The sequence below is a fragment of the Agelaius tricolor genome, unplaced genomic scaffold (assembly GCF_023055355.1).
Source record: "Agelaius tricolor isolate 1412-34295 unplaced genomic scaffold, bAgeTri1.0.p SCAF_30, whole genome shotgun sequence".
Lineage (NCBI taxonomy): Eukaryota > Metazoa > Chordata > Aves > Passeriformes > Icteridae > Agelaius > Agelaius tricolor.
The window spans coordinates 2,118,815-2,140,351 of NW_027269290.1; the positions used below are offsets into that span (position 1 = coordinate 2,118,815).

The window sequence follows — 21,537 nt, forward strand, 5'->3', positions numbered from 1 at the left end:
CTGCATTAGTATATAGCTCTAAACTTCATATAGAGCGTCAGTGAGTTCTCTTCACAGTTTAGTCAGACAAAGCAATGATTTTCCAGCCCCAGAACCAAGGACACCGCTGCAGCTTCAGGCTCTAAAAGTGTAAACAACGGGGATTTGAGGAGAGCAAACTGGGAGGATGGGACTGCACAACCTGGAGCTGGAATTGGACAATTAACCCCAATATGGAAATGAACCAAAACTTTTAAAAGTGTGAAAACTTGTGGCTTGGGGTCCATCTTGGGTGTAGCCTTGGCCAGGCTCTTGTACTGCCCAAGGTGTATCTTTTGAAGGCCTTTTTAATACCTCCTTTATTCCTTTAACACTGTCTAGCTCTGTTCTGGGTAGCCTCTCAGGGCATCATGGCCATCCCCACACCAGAGTGAGGAGTGATCACACAAATGATCCTGTGAGCTGGGTGATGGACACCAAGAAAAAACATACACCAAGGTGTGCAATGTGTTTTTTAAAGATAAGTCTTTCATGTTTTGATCCTCAGCAAGCCCAACTTCTTTGCTTAGTGCTTTCAAGCTGGTGTATATTTGAAGAATCCAGTCAATTTTAAACTTCTAATAATCAATCCCCAACCTGTGCTCCAAGAGACCTGAAAGAACTTCTCTTTCTGTTCTTTTTTCTCATTTGTTTTATCCTAATTGCTTGGCCTAACCTCACTGGGGCATGACCTTGGTTGCAAAGTGCTCTTAGCTGTGAGCATCTCCTTAGTGAAGTTGTTTGGTAAAGAAGAGCAGGATAGTCCTGGTAGTCTGAGACAGGAAGAACTGAAATGACAGAGCCATGGAATGGTTTGGCTTGGAAGGGACCCTAAAACTCATCTCATTCCACCCCCTGCCATGGCAGGGACACCTTCACTGTCCCAGGTTGCTCCAAGCCCTGTCCAGCCTGGCCTTGGGCACTGCCAGGGATCCAGGGCCAGCCCCAGCTGCTCTGGGCACCCTGTGCCAGGGCTGCCCACTGTTACAACGCAGAATTTCTTCCCAACACTGATTTTAAATCTCTCTTAGTTTAAAACCATCCCCTGCCGAGTCCTGTCACTCTCTACCCCCTGAAAACCTTTGCAGCTGTTGTTGTTCATGATCAGATAGGAGGGATCCCTCCTGCAGTGGGCATGAGCTATTGGAGGATGAAAGAGATAAATAGTTACAATATTTTAGTTTCTTTTGTTCTTTTTTATTTAAGGAAAAAAAACCCAGTTAGATGTTATTTATTTTTTTTTAATCATCTGTTGTGCTTTTCTTAGTTGGAAAAAAATACCAGCACTACATGTCTAATGAGACCTTTGCAAGCCCAGATTTGGGAATACTTTTCCTGTAGGTTAAAAGAGAAAATAGGTCAAATTAGATTTAATTCTTCCACTTGTTGCTATTGTATTACAAATATTTCAGTGTTCTCTTTTTTCCCTTCTCAAAGCCTCCCATTTTAGACACCAGGTACACTGTGAGAATTTTATCTGCTCTTTCAAAGCAATACATTTGGTTCTGTTGTTCCAAATTACTAAGGAAATCTTCAAATTATGAGCAAAGTTTAATCTAAACTGTAGAATGCATGGGAAAAAAAGTGCCTACACTGATTTAAAAAAAATCATAATTTTTAAACTAGTTATAAGACTTTACAGATTTGATTTATGCTTTTCAAATGCTCTGACCTGAAATAACACTCCCAGTGCAGCTGAGCAGTGGGGCAGGGCCTGGACTGCCAGTGGTACAGTCACACACACTCAGAGGGAATTTTATTTCTCTCATTTTATTCTCTGTTAGAAACATTGCAGCACGACCACATGAGATGGGTCAGACCCCTTGCCAAAGCAGAAAATTCAGATGGTATTGCTCTGAGTGCAATGAGCATTCTTTTCAGCTTAGCTGACAAAATCAGACTGGTCTGGGCCGTGATGTTAAAGGTGCCCTGGTCCAGTTTCAGCTGAGCTTTTGACATGTTTAATTCCTGTACTCAGTGCCTGCTCTGACTTGGGCACCTGCAACTTGTGCTGGCATTGCCTCAGCCCCACTCCCCAGGCTGTGTTGGGTGTCTCATGTGGCATCAAGGGCAGGTTCAGGTTGGACATCAGGAAGGATTTTCCTCTCTGAAAGGGTGATTAAACACTGTAAGGGGCTTCCCAGGGAGTCCCCATCCCTAGAAGTGTCCAAGGAAGGACTGGACATGGCACTCAGTCCTCCAGGCTGGTTGACAAGGTGGGGGTTTGGTCACAACTTAGGCTTGATGGTCTTTGAGGTCTTTTCCAGCTCAATGATTCTGTGATTCTGTGAAAAGGACATCACAGCAGTGATTCCACACATTTGGAGCTGTGTGCCTCAGTTTCCCTCAGTGTGCCCTCCCACAGCTGCTGCACTATCAAGAATTCCCCCAGTCCTACAGAAGCTGGTGCTGCTGCACACCCAAAAACCATTCTTTGGGACCTGAAATGCTTTTGATTTAGTTTGACTAAACGGTCATGTCAAGTCCAAGGGGCTATTGGGGCTTTCTTGAGCACATTCTTTTTTCCTGCTGGAGACCAGTTCTGTGAGCAGCAGAGTTTTTTTGTTTCTCCAGTGTAAGAACCTGAATGAGAGATGTGGGATCCAGGCAGCTCTCCAAAATGCAGTTTATTCCATCCAAGATATTCCAGCAGTCCAGGGTCATGGGTGACAGAGCTGTGCCCACAGCTGTCAGTTCCAGCTGCAGGCAGGCCTGGAGACCCTTTGGTTTTGGTTACAATGCACTATATACTTTTGTTTTGGTCACAATGCATTATATACTTTTCTTTTGGTCACAATGCATTATAGACTTTTCTTTTGGTTACAATGCATTATTTACTTTTCTTTTGGTCACAATGCATTATAGACTTTTCTTTGCTGAGCACCTTAATACAGCAGAACCAATCTATACCTTAACTATTATCTATAGCCTATCATAACTACTATAATTACCATATTCATGTTACTGTTCTCCAATCACTAACAGTCAGTACATTACAGTTTAAGCTAGAAGTTGTTTTTCAGTTTTCTTGCAGTGGAAAATCCTAAGACCTTTTTTCTACTTGCACCATTTGCTGACTTGTTTGCCTGTGCTCTCTTTCTGCTTGGTAAAAACATCTTCTTGTTTGGGGTGGGTTTATCCTTTGCTCTAAGCCATAAAAACCCCTTCTAACTAACACACCCTTTGCCTCCTTGGTTATCCAGTAAGACTGGCTCAGTAATTCTTTTCTTCTGTATCAAAACTTGCTTCCATCTCTATTCCTTCACCAAACTCTACATTTAAAAATCTTTCTGCTAGGCATACATATCTGTGAGACTTTCTTGTCAAACTTTCATCCTTCCCAACACTCCAGGATTTCCCTGTGCCTGGTAATGCTATCATGGCCCCAGGCACAGACTTTGGCTGCAGCCTGTGTGTTCAGTGAATATGACACCTTCCAAAAATTCTGGACTGGCTGTGTATCTGTGATACAGTCTCTGCAGCTGCACTGTGGGCCTGGGCTTCTCCAGCAGCTTGGATGAAACTTCTTTGAATGTACAACTCTGTAGCTCTTACTTTCTGTTCTCTCTCAGAAGAATTGGAAAAATAATGTGTGCATGTTCACTTCTATCACTGAATTCCCAAAACCATGACATCCTTAACCCTCTGCCTGCCTGCTCTGAGTACCTGGGATGACCTGGGAGTTCCATGCACATTCCCCAGCACTCAGATGGACAAGGGCAGCCTGCTGCCTGCATTTCAGCCAGGTACTGACTGAGGCAGCAGCTCCTCCTCATCCCCAGCTCACAGCACACCCGTCCAGGTGTGAGAATTACTGAGGGCACGTGTATGGTGAGAGTGAAGCCATCAAACTGCACCACTCAGGGGACAGTGCTTCAGCACAGCTCCATGGTTTCAGAGCTCAGGTTCATCTCCTCCTCTCCAAGTGCAAATCCAGGCTGTTTCACACATCCATCCTCAGTCCTGGGCACTCACCCTGCTTTTAGACCTGGCTCCTTCCAGAAGTGTAGGGCCCCTCTGGGTGGATCAGAGGAGAGACACTCCCTTCCAAGTGCCTCCTTTGTGGAGGCCAAAGAACCCAGCCCAGATGCCTGTGTGGACAATTCCACACACAGGAGCATGGCAGCTGGGGAAGGGGGGACTGACAGTGACTTTGTGGGATTTCCTGCTCTGGTTTAAGCTGTATCCCATAGCCACCAGCCTTACACCAGCCCACTGCAGGCTGGATCAGGGGGTACCTCAGCAGTGTGGGGGCCCTGCTCCTCAGTGATAGATTTTATTCTCTGGCTCTGAAAGACTCTTTCTGTCTTTAATATATTTGATTTTATTAATTGTTTTAAATTTTAGCTGGCAGGACCTGGAGCTGCTCCTGGACATCACCTGGGAGCTGGTGAAGGGATGTGTGATGCTCCAGCAGCAGGAAGGAGCACAGTCCAGCAGCCAGTTCCTTAACATGGATTTCACTTTCTCATTAGGAGAACTGCATAACCCAGGTGGGTGGGGATCCTCTGGTGTGCCCCAGGGTGGTGTGGGCAGGGCCCTGGGAGGGACAGGGATGTGCAGGTGGGGGTGCTCCTGGGATGCACCAGAGAGTAGCAACAGCCCAGTGCACATTGCTGGGCTTTGGCTGCAGAGCAGGATGTTCACCTCCCCTGCACATTTGCCTGGTTTCAGCCAGGACAGGGTGAAACTTTTTCCCAGCAGCCATGAGAGGCAGAGCCTGGAGCCATGTGGGTGGTTCCAGGTTGTTATTCCATACCATGCACTTCACTGCCAGGTGGGAAGGTGGCAGTGAGGGACTCCCCCTCCCTGGGGGAGAATGACATTCCCTTTTGGTGGGGGAAAGTGTGGTGTGGTTGGGAAGAGCTGTTGGGTATTGTGGTTCTCCATGTACATAAATAATGCCTTATACCTCGTGTTATTACATATTGTTGCTACTTCTGGTTGTTTTCTTATCTCATAGCTGTTTCCAGTAAATTGTTCTTATCTCAACTCACAATTTGCACCTTTTGTGCCCCCAGTTCTCAATCCCATCTCCTCCCCAGAGCAGGAAGGTGGAGAGGAAGGGGGCAGTGAGAGGCATCTGGTTTGGGGGAGTCTTGGTGGAGACACTGAATTGGGGAATATAATTTCTAAACCACAGCAACCTTCCATCTCATCACACAGACCTGCACATTTTATCTCAGTGTTGCATTGCAACAAACAGAGCAACATTTCGGGAGAATGCTTGATCCACTGAGCTCAGGCCAGACCTTGATGGGAGGACATGGATTCTCCATAAGGGTTTTGGGAATGTTTGCTGGGTGCCAAGATAAATCTTTCATTTAGAGATGAAAACTATTAATAACTAGACAGCACTGAATTCATTCCTGTTCTAAACAGTCCTGATCCAGATGGGCTGGGAATCCCTAAATACAGGAACTACAAGGCAGAAGGCATAGCCAGAGTGGTTTGTAGGGAAGGCCTCCAGAACCCTGAGTGTGTGCAGTAGGTGTATCTGTGATTATGTGATTAAACCCTGTTTGTACCTGATCCTGCCCCCGCAGGGAGTGTCCAATTAACTGGCAGGATGTGCCTGAGTTGCCAGAGTGGAACCCCAAAGGGCTGGGCTCTGTTTTTGTTTGTGAGGTTCTTTCAGTGCAGCAGTGTCTGCCCACAGATGAACATTTCATGAGCAAGATTAATATCAGCATTCTCTCCCTTGATCACTTGACTTTGTAACCTCACCGTGCTATTAGCCTGGCTTCTTGGAGGTAATCCTTAAATAAGTGCCTGGTTTAATGACCTTAAATACATTCTCTGCTTTTAAATCTTAGATTATTTGTTCATCCAACTGTTTTAATCCTGCTCCTGCAAGCCTGGACTTCACTGCCCTATTTTTTTGTTCTCTGCAAGCCCACATTGCAGGGGCTGCTCCCATCCCTGCTCACTTTAAATATTGCTTCAGCCCAGGCTCTTTCAGTGCTGCTTTCCTGCCTTTCCTGCTGCTCTGCGGTACCAAACCTCCACCTGCCATTTGTCAAAGCTGAAACAGCTTCTCTGGCAAGTACAGTTGTTTTTCATTTAGAATTCAAAGGCTCCCTGAGGAACTCACCCACTGGGCTATGCCCCTCTGTTTTGGGGTGCTGTGTCTGTGCTGGACAGTGCCCCTGTCTCAAATGATCCCAGACTTTGGTACCTGAACCTGTAACCAGTTCAGTTTGTTATCTGGGAGTAAACTGTCCCTAGCCTACACATTTTGTCTTCTCCACACTAACTTTTGGTTTAGATAGTGAAAAATATCTTGTCTTGCCCTGCTAGAGGAATTGGTCTCTCTTTTAGGGCAATAATTGGCTTTTTTTGGGAGGTATTCACCTGGAGAAGAGAAGGCTCCAGGGAGACCTTAGAGTTCCTTCCAGCACCTAAAGGGGCTCCAGGAGATCTGGAGAGGGACTTTGGACAAGGGCTGGAATGCCACGATGAGGGGGAATGGCTTCCCACTGCCAGAGGGCAGGGATGGGTGGGATACTGGGGAGAAATTCCTTCCTGTGAAGGTGGGGAGGCCCTGGCACAGGTTGCCCAGGGAAGCTGTGGCTGCCCCTGGATCCCTGGAAGTGTCACAGGCCAGGCTGGATGGGGCTTGGAGCAGCCTGGCATAGTGGAAGGTGTCCCTGCCCATGCCAGGGGTGAAAACAAGATCAGCTTTAAGGTCCTTTCCAACCCAAACCATTTAGTGATTCCTTTAGTGTGGGTAACCAAAATAACCCATTAAGCCAGCTCTCTCTTGCTGTGCAGCTTCCCCTCCCTGCTGCTCAGGCAGCAGCACCAGGGCCCAGCTCATTCCTATTCCCAGAGCTGGGACATTCACATCTGTACTGACTGTGACCATGGCACCTGGCAGAGGTGCAGTGAGTGAGTGTGGCAAGCAGGGCACATCCTGTAGGGCTTTGGGCTGGGCCAGAATTACAGCTCTCCACAGCACCTGGTGGTGCTGTTTGGAATCTGTGCTGAGAACAGCACTGATCCCACAGGGATGATTTAGCTCCTACTGATTCAGGAGCTGTTCTACCCCCTCACCCTGACCCACCAGTGTTGGGCCAGGGGTGCACAAGGAGCTGGGGGGACACAGTCAGGACAGCTGTGGTTCCTTACTGACCACAGGAATATCCCATGTGATGCCATGCTCAGCCCTGAAACAGAGGATAGGGAGATGGTGGGGTCTGGCCAGGCTTAGGGCAGTTGGTGATGAGCAATTACTTTCTTGTATCACTTTTCTTGGTTTCTATTTTCCTCTCTTTGTTAGTTTTCTCCCCTTATATTTTTAAAAAATTCTTTTTCATTATTTACCTGTCTTCAGGTAAACCCACCAGTTTTCTCACTTTCACCTTCCACTTCCCCTGCCATTACAAATGAGGGACTATGTTGGTGCTTAGCTGCCAGCTGGGGCTAAACCACAATACATCCACAGTCCAGACTCCTCCATCTGTGATGGCCAGGCAGCAGAGGCTGGGGGAAGTGTCACAGACCTGAGTTGGTTCTTGCTACCCAAAGTGTACACAGGGTGGTTGTACTGAGAATCCTGTGGAGTGCTGAGCAGTAAAGCAGGTAGGAACAGAAACTGCTCAGATTTGAGACTCTCTGGAAATTCATGGTGACACTGATGGATTAGAGCAGGGCACCAGGACAGAGCTGAGCATTCATGCCCCCATTAGCCCTGAGGAGCTGAAGCACTGTAGGCACTGACCTGGCTGGAGAGCTCCAGGTGGTCCAGTGCCCTGCCCAGGGGTGCATGGACAAGGCAGAGGTGCTCTGCAGTGCACTGCACTTCAACCAGTGCACCCAGTCCTGCAGTGGCCTTGTGGTGCAGCTGTACATGGAACAGCCTCTTCTCACTGACCTCTGTGCCAAGACCAGTTTCACATCAGTTTAGCTGGATCAGCAGCACAAACTAATTGTCTGTGAAAGCAGGGAGGGGGTGCCAAGGAGTGAGCCAGAGGGTCCCAGTGAACTGCACTTTAAGTTGTGCTGCCCTGAGTTTGTGCAGCACTGGGCACTGTGGCATCACCTCTCCCAAAATCAGGAGCTGTGTCTTGGGTACCATCCAGCTACACACAAGACATTCCCATTTGGTGCCAGCATACTGGGATCCCAACAGAAACCCCCATATCCTAGCAGGGGCCTTGAGGAAAGGGATGGAACCAGATCCCCCTGAGCAGTGCTGGCATCATGAGGGCTGTGGAGTGCTGGCACCAGAGCCAGGCTGGGACACCTGTGGCTGCAGCAGGGGCTGAGCTGATGAGGGCACAGAGCCCCCAGATCACTGCTGAGGCACAGCTACAGCCCTCACACTTTGGTGTTCCTCATCAAGGGAGATCCCTCCCTCTGGAGCCTGAAGCTGCCCCTTTCTCCAAGCACCCTTTTTGGGTTCTATTTGCCAGGTCCTGGCCTTTCTTGGTGCCAGCCCCTTGGACATGCCATGGCCTGGCAGAGAGAACCAAGTCCTCCAAGAGAACAGGAAAGAATGAGGCAACAAATTCTAGAAGCCATGTCCTCATGTTCCACTGCCAGATATTCCAAATTACCCAGCGATTGTGCAACGAGCTGTGCTCTGGCTGTTTGCCATGGACAGCATTCCAGGCAGCGTGCAGAGCCAGCTCCTTCGGGAGGGGAAGGATACCTGTGCTGACACGGCTTTGCTCATTTTCCCTTGCTCTCAGGGCATCTCTTCCAGCTGGGCTGGAACAATGGCACAGGGTACTCCGGGCAGCAAGCAGATGGAGCGCTCTCCCTCTGCACGCACAGCGATTACAGCAACTGTCAGCTTCCCGCAGGGAACCGAGAGCCTCTGCAAGATAAGGAACATGAAAGGGGGAGCGGAGCCCAGCTGAGCATACACACACCCTGCTGCTTCCCCAGCGGGGAGAGGCGGGGACAAACACACCCACGAGGGAATGCTCCCAGCGCGGCCCTGCCCCAAGGACACTCGGATCCCATCAACGCAAATTACCCTGAAAGGTTTGTGAAGGACAGGGCCGCCGGCAGCTCTGCCCTGTCCTGCCACATTCAGCCGGGGCTCTGATACACGCGGCTCTGGCTCTCTGCTTCGGCCTCCTGGGCGGCTGCTGTGGCAGCACATGCCCCACTGCATTTCTGGGCTCTGCATTTCTGTCCGGCTGCATTTCTGGCCTCCAAACCTGCCCCAGGCTGTCCCGCCCAGCTCAGCCCACACGGCTGAGAGGCAGGCGCCCTTCCCTCCCTGGCAGGGTTTTCTCCAGGCAGAAGCTGTATATGACTAGCTGAGTCTCTGTTCATGTCTTAAGCCCTCAGAAAATGGCCCTGGGATGCTCAAGGGACAGATCCTCCCCCCAGGTGCTCCCACCCCTACAGCTCTCCTGGAGTTCTATGTGCAGCACTTCAAAAGCCAAACTGCCAAAAGCCAAACAGCCCATTGGGATGGGCTGTGCCATGCTCCATTCAGTTTTAGAAAAGATGCAAGAAACACTTTTTCCAGAGCTGCTTCCCCCTCTCAGAGGATGGAAGTGTTATCTCAGAAACCCTGGAACCTGCTCACTCTTCCTCAGGCGTTACATGAAGGGAGCCAAGCACTCGATTTTCACTCTGTGTAAGATTGGGTCATTTTCAGGTGCAGGGGCACTCACTCCAAAGCACACTCCTGTGAAAATTGCCTTCTCTCCCCCATGCAGCCCCACAGGCTCACCTGGACTGCTGGGCTGCCACCTCCCTCTTCTCTGTACTGAGGGGCCCAGCTGTGCTCATACCAAAGCTGCACTGGAGGGACCTGGCTGCCTCACAACTCAGCACTCAAGTATTTATGCTGAAATGCATAAAAGTGTTGGTTGAAAGAGAACAAAGCTGGCTTTGATAAAAGCCCTCATGCTCTCTCTGCATTTTTATGGCCAGTTCCACTCATCTGCTGTGGTTTCCTTTTGTGTCCCCAGGCAGCTTCAAAATACTTGGTGGGTTTTTGGCAAAATACTTGGTGGTTTAGTGTTTCTTTGATTCTGGAGTTTGGCCTGTATTAACCTGACTCTGTGGGAGGCAGGGACGCTTTCCCTGCACCAGTTGTCCAAGGACCCTGAAGCTATTTCATCTCAATTGTTTCCTTTCCTCCTACTTATGTTCCTGCCAGGGAGTGTAATGTCAGATATGTAAAATTACCTTCAGGGAAATTCATAACTCATTTCAGAAATCCTGTTCTCCCAACCAGCTCCCTGCAGAACTGCCTGTGCTGATGGGGCAGTCCCTGCTCACAGAGAGGTTCAGGGAATGCAGCAAGATGAGCTGTGCAGGACAGGGAACCACAACCACCTCCCTGGCCAAGCTGGCCCTGCTTTCATCAGCCACAGCTCTTCTCTGAACTCTGCTGAGCCGTTCCCTTCCACACCTGCAGGCAGCAGGTCCCACAGACACACTGCAGGTGCTGCAGAGATCCCACTTCATCCCTGCTGGGTTCCTGTGTGAGGCCTCAGCTGGATGGGAGAGCCCTAGGACACAGCAGGGAGCAAACAGCAACGTTCTCCAAGCTACTGCTTCAAAGTCCACATTGTCACCACTGCCTGCTGAAGATTCCCTCAGTCAGAGGGGAGGAATCAAGGAGAGGCCTCAGGTCCTGGCAGGCCCAGGCACCCAAGCTTTTGCTGACTTGCAGAGTTTGGGAAAGAGGGAGCCTTGAATCCCAGCCCCTGCTCCATGCACCACTTACCTGGTTCAGTGAAATGTAACTCATTTAGGGAAGGAAGAGTGTGATTGTGACCTCTGTGCAAGGCATGAGTTGTGGCAGCTCCCCAGGACAGCTCAGCTGATCTCACAGCCTGCAGCTGCCAAAAAGGAGGAATGGCCTCCATCCTGCCATTGCCCCTGGAGCAGATCACAGGCTGCATGTGTCAACCCAGCAGCCAAGAAAGGAAGCTTTAGCCCAAGTTATCAAACTGAACATACAAAGGGCTCAGCAGCTGCTCCAGTGGGAGGTTTGGGTGGGAATGGGAGCAGAGAGGTGAAGCTACAGGAGGTGCCAATGCCAGAACCAGACCACAGCTCTGGGCTGTGAACCCATCCCAGTACCAGAGCCAGACTGGAGCAAGGTCTCCTTTCAACCATCCTGAGCACATTTAGGGCATATAAACACTGCCCCAAACAAATCAGGCATGCAGGCACTGGAGATCCTGCCAAATCCACACCGGGAAGCAATTAGACAAAATTGTTATTATTTGCCCCCTTGAACCTTGCTGGAGGGATTGGCTGGAGCAAAGGAGGCAGGTTTGTTACTGTTCTCTCTCGAGGCACTGCTACATCTTAACACAGGATGGTCTCAGGAGTCAAATCCATGCAGACATTAAATAGAAGAATCCATTTTCAAATTAATATAAAGTCATCTACATGTGGAAATAAGGATTTCTATTTCTGTACTGTCTTAGTGTTGATAGAGAAAGAGGGGCTGCAAGCTCAACCTTCCTAGGTACCATGAAAGTGCTTTCCATGCCTTAGGGTTGTCTACCCATATTTTCTAGGAGTTAGTGCAGGCAACTGGAAAACAGTTTTTCAGCATGCTGGAAAAAAAGCAGTGAAAATATTTGTGAGTCTATGTGAATTTTTATTAGCTCTCATTGACACAGGAACGGTGCAGCTTCAGCAGATCCCAGACCTGGTGATGTGTCCAGTGGAGCAGCAGCTGCTCTTCCCCCAGGCCATGTCTGCTGACTGGGACACTCCTTCCCCACAGCTCCACTGATGGCACAGTGGAGCTGCCTGAGCTCAAATCCCACACAGTGATGCTGCTTTCCCCCCACCACCCCGGAAATTCCCAGTCACCTCTGGGAACATGAATTGGCCCAGGTGCTGACTGAGAGCTGGGTTGCACAGCTGTCCCATCACCTCCCCAGGCCTCTGTGCCACCAGCACTGCAGGGGTTTCTCATGGCCTCTCCAAGCTGCAGGAACCCAGACCCTATCTGAGGCTGAATGACACCCAAGATCTCATGGTACAAAAGCTTCTTCCCAAGAATTCCCATCACACTGTTCATTTCTTCTTAGCATTTCAAGCCTGTGTGATCCCATTTAAGAGCCAGCAGAAAGCACACCTGGATCCAGGGAGGACTCAACTCCCCTCTCCCACTGAAGAGGAGCAGGAGCTCCCAGCACTCTGGGGGCTGTGCTGAGGTGGATTTCAGCTGCTGCCATTCCAACGTGAAGGCTTTGACCTGAGCTCTCCCATCTCTCCAGGGGTGTTCTACTGACTGGGAAAGCTGCCACCACCCCCAGCTCCTCCCAGTGCCACCCACTACTCAGGAATCCACAGGTGCCATTTCTTGGAGGTCATTTACTCAGTGTTAGTCAAGCTGATTTCCAGTCTGTTCTGCACAGTGGCTCCTTCAAAATGAGGTGTGAGCAGTGCAGCATATTTAAGTAACACGAACTGTAACTGGGGTATTTCAGGTCAGAACACATATCCTAAGAGACAATAATTCAAATGAAAGTGTGAAATTACTGATGTGATCCCACCATTTTGCCATGCCTATGCAGAACCCAAGTGAAACTCTCCTGTCCTTTGAGGCACATCTCCTTGGTGAACCTGTGCAGTCCTTGGGCTTAGGGCTAAGAGACAGGAAGGGCAGGAGGGAAAAAGCAGTTTCCATGACAAATGTCCATCTGACACATTTAGCAAGGACCCAGCACAGGATCTGCCTCCTGCTCCTCTGCCCCCAGTTCTGCCTTTCTCCCTGCCCTGATAAATCCTGACTGCCCACAGCAGAGGTTCCTGACAGAGCAGCCCCAGAACAGGCCACACATTGAGGCAGTGTCTCCAAATCATAGAAGTGCAGGTGCTCAAGCACTGCAGGAAGAAGGGACTTGTTTCTGCCCCTCCTGCTGTCAGGATGCCTCTTCTGGGAGACTCATCTGCGGCTCTGCCTGCCTTACAGAGCCCTGCCAGCAAAATTGTTTCATTAGAGGGGCAAGGGAAAGGTTCTTCCCACAGCCTTAGGGCAGCACCCTACACTCCACCTTGAGTTAGGTGGCACAAACAAGTCCATCACCCAGCATGGTGACAGCCACACCTTCTCAGCCAGGTTAGTACCCAAGTGCTCAGGAGCAGAGGACAGGGATGTGTCCCACAGAGAGGGACAGCACCAGGGAGCCCAAAGCAGCCCTGGAGAGCTCTTGTGTCACTCACACAGGGCTCAGCAATGGAGAATGAGCTGGGCCACGATTACCAGCAGTGATAATGCAGGGAGAGCCACGGCTGCTGAGGCCTCCTTCCATCTTTAATCAGCTCTGTGCCCAGCTTTTAAAAGGCAGAAACCAAAACTGGTCACAATATCCCAGATCACTCTTACCACCAGCTTTTACAGAAGAGAAATTCCTTCCTGACATCACTGTTTAACACACACTCATTTGTTCTGACATGCTTCAGCACTGCCTGTCCAATGATTCAGGTGCTTTTCAGGCTGGAATCTCTTCACTCTTGCTGCCTGAAAGCTCCATGGTCTGGCACATTTTCTTTGTTTGCTGCTCTATCAGCTTATGCTGTCTGCACATTCTACCTGTGTGTTTGTTCCCAAGTACTCAGTTAATAGGACTGCACACATTAGTTGGAATGCCTTACACTCACTTCAGGTGCCACAGCTGTCAGGTGGGATGAGGTTTTGGAGAACATAAATGTTAGAGCTTGGGGCAGCGAACATTCCTTCTGAAAATCAACAGAAGATTCAGCCTTAAGCCCTGGAACTGCTGTGGCTGCAGGTCAGACAGTTTCAGCTGCCACGAGGACTCAGTGCAGCAGTCCTGTCAGTGCAGTGCCCTGTCCCAGTGGCCCCATTCACACGGTGTCATAGGGCCACCAGCACGAGAGACACCTCAGCCCCCTGGAGCAACAGCAGCCACCAGGGAAGTGGCAGAGCAGCCAGACTGGGGCAGAGCAGCCAGACTGGGGCTACGAGGCAAAGATGTCAGGGTGAGCTGTCCCTGCAGGGTACAGGGACTCTCCCACCACCAACACTCTTCCCGTGTGGGTGCAGTGAGGAGCCGGCCTTGCCAGGGCTGCGATTCCTGACGCTGCTCAGCCTGTGGATCTGGGAAACGGGGTGACAGCGGAGCCGTGGGTCGGTCACACCGGGGAGCAGGCAAGCTGCGGCCAGCCAGGCCGCGGGGCAGGCGGGCCGTGCTCGGTGGGGCTCGGGGCGCCCAACCGCGGTCAGTCCCAGGGCTGCCCGGCCCCCGCGGGGCTCTCGCGGCTCCCGAGGGCCGGGCCCGGCTGCCAGCCCGGGCCGGCGTCACTCGTGGGCCACGCGCTCCAGCGCCACGTAGAAGCTGTCCTTGTCGTCCAGGCAGTGCCAGCCGATGGGCCCCGCCTCGCAGTCGGCGCACACCAGGAACTTGACGTTGCCCACGTCGCGGGTGAACCCCACGTTCTCGAAGGAGAACATGTCGCGCACCAGCCAGTGCTCCCGCAGCACGTCCCCGCCGCCGCCCGCCGCCGCCGCCGCCGCCTTCTTCCTCATGGCGGGCAGGAGGAGCTGCGGAGACACGGGGCCGTCACCGCCCGGCCGGCACCGCCCGCCACCCCCCGAACCCCCCGGTACCTCACGGCGGGCGAAGGTGGCGGCGCCGGGCAGCAGCACCCGGGAGCCGCAGCGCTGGCACAGCACCGCCCGCAGGTTGCGGCCCTGCGCGCACACGAGCCCGGCCGAGCCCGGCGCGGCCGCGGGAGCGGCGGGGGCAGAGGCCGGAGGCGCCGCCGGCTCCATCTCCGCGCAGGGCGCCGCCATGGCGAGGGGCGGGGCCGGTACAGTGACGTCATCGGAGCGCCGCGGTGACGCCATTGCTGTGGCCCCGCCCCGCTGTGATGGCCCCGCCCCGCTGCCCATGCCCGGGAGGGTCCGGGAGCGCCGGGCTGGGAATGGTGTACTGGGAATGATGTACTGGGAATGGTGTACTGGGAATATTGTACTGGGAATGGTGTACGGGAATATTGTACTGGGAATGATGTACTGGGAATGATGTACTGGGAATGGTGTACTGGGAATGGTGTACGGGAATATTGTACTGGGAATATTGCACTGGGAATGATGTACTGGGAATGATGTACTGGGAATGGTGTACTGGGAATATTGTACTGGGAATGCTGTACTGGGAATGGTGTACTGGGAATGGTGTACTGGGAATGGTGTACTGGGAATATTGTACTGGGAATGGTGTACGGGAATGGTGTACGGGAATATTGTACTGGGAATGGTGTACTGGGAATGAAGTACTGGGAATGGTGTACTAGGAATATTGTACTGGGAATATTGTACTGGGAATGGTGCACTGGGAATGGTGTACGGGAATATTGTACTGGGAATGCTGTACTGGGAATGGTGTACTGGGAATATTGTACTGGGAATGGTGTACTGGGAATGATGTACTGAGAATGGTGTACTGGGAATGGTGTACTGGGAATGATGTACTGAGAATGGTGTACGGGAATGGTGTACTGGGAATGATGTACTGAGAATGGTGTACTGGGAATGGTGTACTGGGAATGATGTACTGAGAATGGTGTACGGGAATGGTGTACTGGGAATGGTGTACGGGAATGGTGTACGGGAATGGTGTACTGGGAATGGTGTACTGGGAATGGTGTACTGGGAATATTGTACTGGGAATGATGTACTGGGAATGGTGTACTGGGAATGGTGTACTGGGAATATTGAACTGGGAATGGTGTACAGGAATATTGTACTGGGAATGGTGTACTGGGAATGGTGTACTGGGAATATTGTACTGGGAATGATGTACTGGGAATGGTGTACTGGGAATGATGTACTGGGAATGGTGTACTGGGAATGGTGTACTGGGAATATTGAACTGGGAATGGTGTACGGGAATGGTGTACTGGGAGTGGTGTACTGGGAATGGTGTACTGGGAATCCTGGACTGGGAATCCTGGACTGGGAATTCTGGACTGGGATCCTGGATTGGGAATTCTGGACTGGGAATGCTGTACTGGGATCCTGGATTGGGTATGTTGTACTGGGAATCCTGGACTGGGAATCCTCCCCAGGAATCCTGTCCTGGGAGCAGGCTGAGACCCTGGCACGGGCTGAGGCCCCAGCACAGGCTGCCCCTGGATCCCTGCAGTGTTCCAGGCAAGGCTGGGCAGGGCTTGGAGCCCCCTGGGATGGTGGAATTGTCCCTGCCCATGGCAGGGGGGTGTTTTAAGGTCCTCCCCACCCAAACCCGTCTGGGATTTTCTGGTCCCCCAGGGATCCTGGACTGGCAGTGCCCACAGGGACCATCAGGGACAGTCACTTCCCAGGCATGGGAGTCTGGAGATGCTTGAATTCATGGTTGGAGGAGGAGCTCAGTTGATGCTGGACAAAGGGAAATTGTCTCCCTTAAAAGCCTCCATCGATGGAGATATTCCAGAACCATCTGGATGCAATCCTGGGCTGTGGGCTCTGGGATGGCCCTGCCTGGCAGGGAGCTGGGACCAGATGAGCCCCTGGGGTCCCTTCTCTGACCCATTCTGGGATCCTGTGAAGCCGCAGCCCTGATTGCATCAGGATTTGAGAGCACCTGGGCTGCTCTAACAGCAGCTCTGTGGCTGCTTGGCACAGAGAGAACCCCTCAATGGGGAGGGCAGAGGGCCTGAGAGGGACAAGGGCACACTGGCAGCAATGTGTGACCCCACAGAGCCTGGGCAGGGCAGGGGGCAGTGCCAGGGCTCACGGGCAGCAGTGAGGGGCGAGGTCCTGGGGCCCAGGGGACTCTGCTGCTCCTCTCTGAGCACCTTGGAGCCCCTCTGGCTGTGTGCTGCTCTGGGCTGCTGCTGCCACCCCTCTGCTGGTGTTAAAAAGATTGAAAGAGGCCTTTTGATTGAGCCACTGCTTCTTTAGAGGGTAGGCCAGATCCCAGCAGAGTCCTGGTTTGGTGTAAGTGTGTCCCAGCCTCCTGCTGTCTCCCTCCTGACTGCTGCCAAGAGCCCTCAGGAGAAGCCAGAAATGGGAACTGACATTTGAGGTGAATATTCACTAAATATCCACTGATATTCACTAAATAAAGGTGTAGGATTTCTGCAGCAATCCAGCTGCTCACCTCAGGCTCCAGCCTGGGCAATGAGCTGGGGTGTGAGTGTGGCTGGGAGACATCACCCCACCCTCCTGGCACCTGGGCAGGAGCTTCTGAGGCTGGGCAGAGTTTGGGGCATTTGAGCTCCTGAGCCCTGTCTGGGGGTGGGTGAGGAGCAGAGCAGGGGGAGGTGAGGAGCTCAGCAGTGCCACTGAGCAGCCCTGGGGCTGCCCTGAGCCAGGCACCAACCAGGGAAGGGGACAGGGTCCTGTCCTGTCCCACAGGAAGGGGACAGGGTCCTGTCCTGTCCCACGGGAAGGGGACAGGGTCCAGTCCTGTCCCACAGGAAGGGGACAGGGTCCTGTCCTGTCCCACAGGAAGGGGACAGGGTCCTGTCCTGGGGCTCAGGGAAGTCCCAGAACCCCCATGCCTGGAGATGCTCTGGACTCAACAGAGCCTGATCCAAACTGGATCAGGGTTACAGACCCCCAGCTTGCCCTTCCCAAGTACAATTATCCTTGGATTCTGTGAGTTCCTTCCTGCTCATGTAGGGTCAACACCAGTTTGAGAAAAACACCCCAGAACATTCCTGGGAGTTCAGATCCATCCCTGCCCTGGGAGCTGCCTGGGCTGCCCCAGAGGCACCTGAGCAGGGACAGCCACTCCAGGGTCCCTTCTCTCTCTCTCCAGAGCTTCAGAGCCTCCCATGGTCACTCCTGCCCCAGAGCAGCCAGCAAAGCTCTGCTCCTGCCCACATCTGCTTTGCAGGGGGGTCAGTGGGGGAGGCCTGTGCCCACATTTCTCTTCACAGAGACAAGCAAGGCACAGCTTCCCAAGGATATTTCCTGGGAATTCCTGGGTTCCTTGGGAATCCAAGGAACCTCAGAGAAAGAAAAAACAATTTTTATCTCATTTGCTCCTCCTGTTGTGCTCATGTGGAACGTGTTGGAAGCTTATCTGAAGGAGTTTGTCAATTGGATTCTGCTGAGGATTGTTTTCTTTCCTTGGCCAATTGGAAAAAGCTGTGTCCTGACTTTTGAGAGACAATCATGAGTTTTCTTTAGTATCTTTTAGTATTCTTTAGGATTCTTTGTACTATAGTATAATATAGTATAATAAAGTAATTAATTAGCCCTCTGATATCATGGAGTTCTGCACATCATTCTTCCCAGGCGTCGGGGGATCCTTGCAAATCCAACAGGAGGCCTTTCCCTCCCAGTCTGGAGCAGAACACTTGTAAGGTTCTGTCTGGCTGTACCACGTGTGCACATCCCCATTTTGGGGTAACCCAGGCTGTGAGGGGCGAGATCCCAGCCAGATGTGGGGAGGGGAGCCCTGCCTGCCCTGTGCAGGCTGCAAACCCCCCCTGCTCTCCCCTGGTCACACTGACACGAGATGGGCACTCCTGAGGAGGGCCCAGCCCAGAAACAGAGTGGCTCCACAGCACCCTGATGTCTCCAGCCTGTGGCCCCAGGCTGGGCTGGTCAGGCCTGGTGGCTGCAGTGGGGTCTCTCATTGTTACAGTCCTTGTGGACAGTTCAGGAGGTAAATAAAAACCCACTAAAAGGATCTTTGGCCAATTCTTGAGTCTTGGATGGGAGCTGTCTCTGTTGAAAACTCACTCCAATTCTGCCTTTTAGCATTTTCTGCTGGATCATTCATGAAGAAAAGCTTCACTCTTGCTGGCCAGGAAGAATCCATACCAGTTTCCTCCCAAGCAGAACATTTTGTCCCTTTGTTTTGCTTTCAGCAGGATATTTTCTCATCTCCAGGACCAACATGGAGCATTTTGAAGATTTATATTGTGCATTGCCTCCCTAAGAAACACCTTGAAGTTCCTCTTGAAACCCTTCAGTACATCCTGTCGTGGAAAGGCAGGGGTGGATCTGCTGGTCACATCCTGCTGTGACCCAGTTCTGCTGCTGCTCCTTCAACCTGCCCAACTGCTGAGTTTCTGCCCAGCCACACACTGGACACGGCACTTTTGGAGCTGAATCCCCCTGAGCCCTGAGCAGGAGGGCAGGGAAGGGAGAGCAGCTCCTGACAGCTCCAGGGGCAGCATCAGAGCCTGGCAGCTCCCCCTGCACTGCCTGCACCCTGCAGGTGGCAGAGGGCACAGGGGGACAGATCCATGGGTGGCACCAGGGAGTGCTGCACTCCCCAAACGGGACCTGTTCCCTTCTTTGCTTCCCCACTCCTCACTGGTTAAAGAATGATGGAGTGTTGTGTTGTGATTTCAGGGTTTACCTCAGAACCCCGGGTCCCTCCCCTGATCATTCCCTCCCAGGTGTGTCAGTCTCCTCTCCTTTCCCCTCCCAGCACTGTCTGTCAGTCCTGGCATTCCAGAAGGGCATTGAGTGATTGGCAGATTCAAAGGATGCCCTCTACCCCTGGGGGGCATTGGGCCATCCAGGTGTCCTTTGTCCCTTTGTCCCTCCCCTCCTGTCCCTGCTTGGTGCCTCCCTGCCCCTTCCCTGCCCTCTCCCCGGGGTTAAAGGAGCAGCAACCACGGGCTCAGGGAGTTCTGTTGGAGCTGGTGCTGCATTCAGAGGCCTGAGGGCCAGAATAAAGCTCTGGATCCAAACCCTCCATCAGAACCGACTCCTTTCCTTCACCATGGCCTGAAAGCTTCTCCGCAGAGGGAAACCTGAGGAGCAGCCCCTGTTATGGGGGGAAGCTCCATCCCAGCACCACCAGAGCTCCTGCAGGCCTGGACTTGTCCCCACGTGCCCACTGCAGCACCCAGGCAGGCAAAAGTGTCTGTGGGGTGAAACACCACACACCCAGGCAGGCAAAAGTGTCTGTGGGGTCAAACACCACACACCCAGCCAGCCAAAAGTGTCTGTGGGGTGAAACACCACACACCCAGCCAGTCAAAAGTGTCTGTGGGGTGAAACACCACACACCCAGCAGCCAAAAGTGTCTGTGGGGTGAAACACCACACACCCAGGCAGCCAAAAGTGTCTGTGGGTCAAACACCACACACCCAGGCAGCCAAAAGTGTCTGTGGGTCAAACACCACACACCCAGCCAGGCAAAAGTGTCTGTGGGGTCAAACACCACAGTTGCCACTATTTGGGTCAGCAGCAAGGGCCAGACAAGCTCAGGCACGTCCTGTCCAGCTATATTGGTATTATTCCAATAATGGAGCAGTTTGGGGACAGGTGTCAGGAGAGGCTCCTGAACAGCTGGAGTGAGTGGTGAGCTGTTTGTGGGGGCACCAGGCAGTAGGGGGAGGATTTGGACCCATCAGAGGCTCCTGGGGCAGAATGCTGCAGTTTGCCCTGAAACCAAGAGAATCTGTTTTGCACATGGAGAGATGAATTAATGCTGGGCTCCATTCATCCCACATGCCTGTGGTGGGCAAAGGAGCTGTAATTTTTTGCAACTGCAGCTTTACTGTAACAGTTCTAGAATTATGGAATTGTTTAATTTGGAAAAGGCCTCTAAGATCACTGAGTCCAACTATTTCCCCAGCACTGCCGTGTTCACCACTAAACCATGTCCCCAGGGCCACATCCACAGGTCTTCTGAACATTTCCAGGGATGGTGACTCCACCACTGCCCTGTTCTAGAATTATGGAATTGTTTAATTTGGAAAAGGCCTCTAAGATCACTGAGTCCAACTATTTCCCCAGCACTGCCGTGTTCACCACTAAACCATGTCCCCAGGGCCACATCCACAGGTCTTCTGAACATTTCCAGGGATGGTGACTCCACCACTGCCCTGGGCAGCCTGTGCCAGTGCCTGATCAGCCCTTCAGGGGAGATTTCCCCCAATATCCAACCTGAACCTCCCCTGGCACAAATGGAGGCTGTTTCCTCTTGTCCCATTCCTGTTTCCTGGGAGCAGAATCCAATTTCCCCTGGCTGCCCTCTCCTATCAGGAGTTGTGCAGACACAAGGTCCACCCTGAGCCTCCTTTTCTCCAGGCTGAGCCCCTTTCCCAGCTCCCTCAGCCCCTCCTGGTGCCCCAGTCCCTTCCCCAGCTCTGTTCCCTTCCCTGGACATGCTCCAGCCCCTCAGTGTCCTCCTTGTGAGGGTCCCAGGACTGCTCCCAGGATTGGAGGTGTGACCCCAGCAGTGCCAGCACACAGGGATACTCACTGGTCTTGCTGGTGACAGCATGGCTGGTACATGCCAGGTGTCATTGGCCTTCTTGGCCACCTGGGCACACCTGGGCTCATGTTCAGCCCCTGATGATTCATTATTGCCGTTGACTGTCATCAGTCTTTTCCTCCTCTCTGCTCCATGCTCTTCTCCAACAAACCCTGCAAGAAATTCCCTCATTAGGGAGCTCTCCAGGCCTGGCTGGTCTCTGTGCCACAGCTGGAGCAGCTGTTTTTCATCACTGGGCCAGAGCTGCAGGGCAGAGACAACCTGAGGGCAGCTGCCTGTCTAACACAGGGTTTGCACAAACCCTCCACACAGTAGTCAGTCATGTCTGGAAGGTAGAGAACAGAAGCTAAACTCC

General features: G+C 52.2%; 1 protein-coding gene across 1 annotated transcript; it reads right to left on the reverse strand.

The window, feature by feature from the left end:
* Positions 1-11,587: 11,587 nt before the first annotated feature.
* Positions 11,588-14,836, reverse strand: RABIF (RAB interacting factor). Its single transcript, XM_071449975.1, has 2 exons — positions 14,594-14,836; positions 11,588-14,527 (listed from the first exon to the last, which is right to left on the reverse strand). The coding sequence occupies exons 1-2, from the start codon at positions 14,831-14,833 to the stop codon at positions 14,285-14,287; spliced, it is 483 nt and encodes a 160-aa protein (XP_071306076.1). The 5' UTR covers positions 14,834-14,836; the 3' UTR covers positions 11,588-14,284.
* Between the last annotated feature and the right edge of the window lie 6,701 nt (positions 14,837-21,537).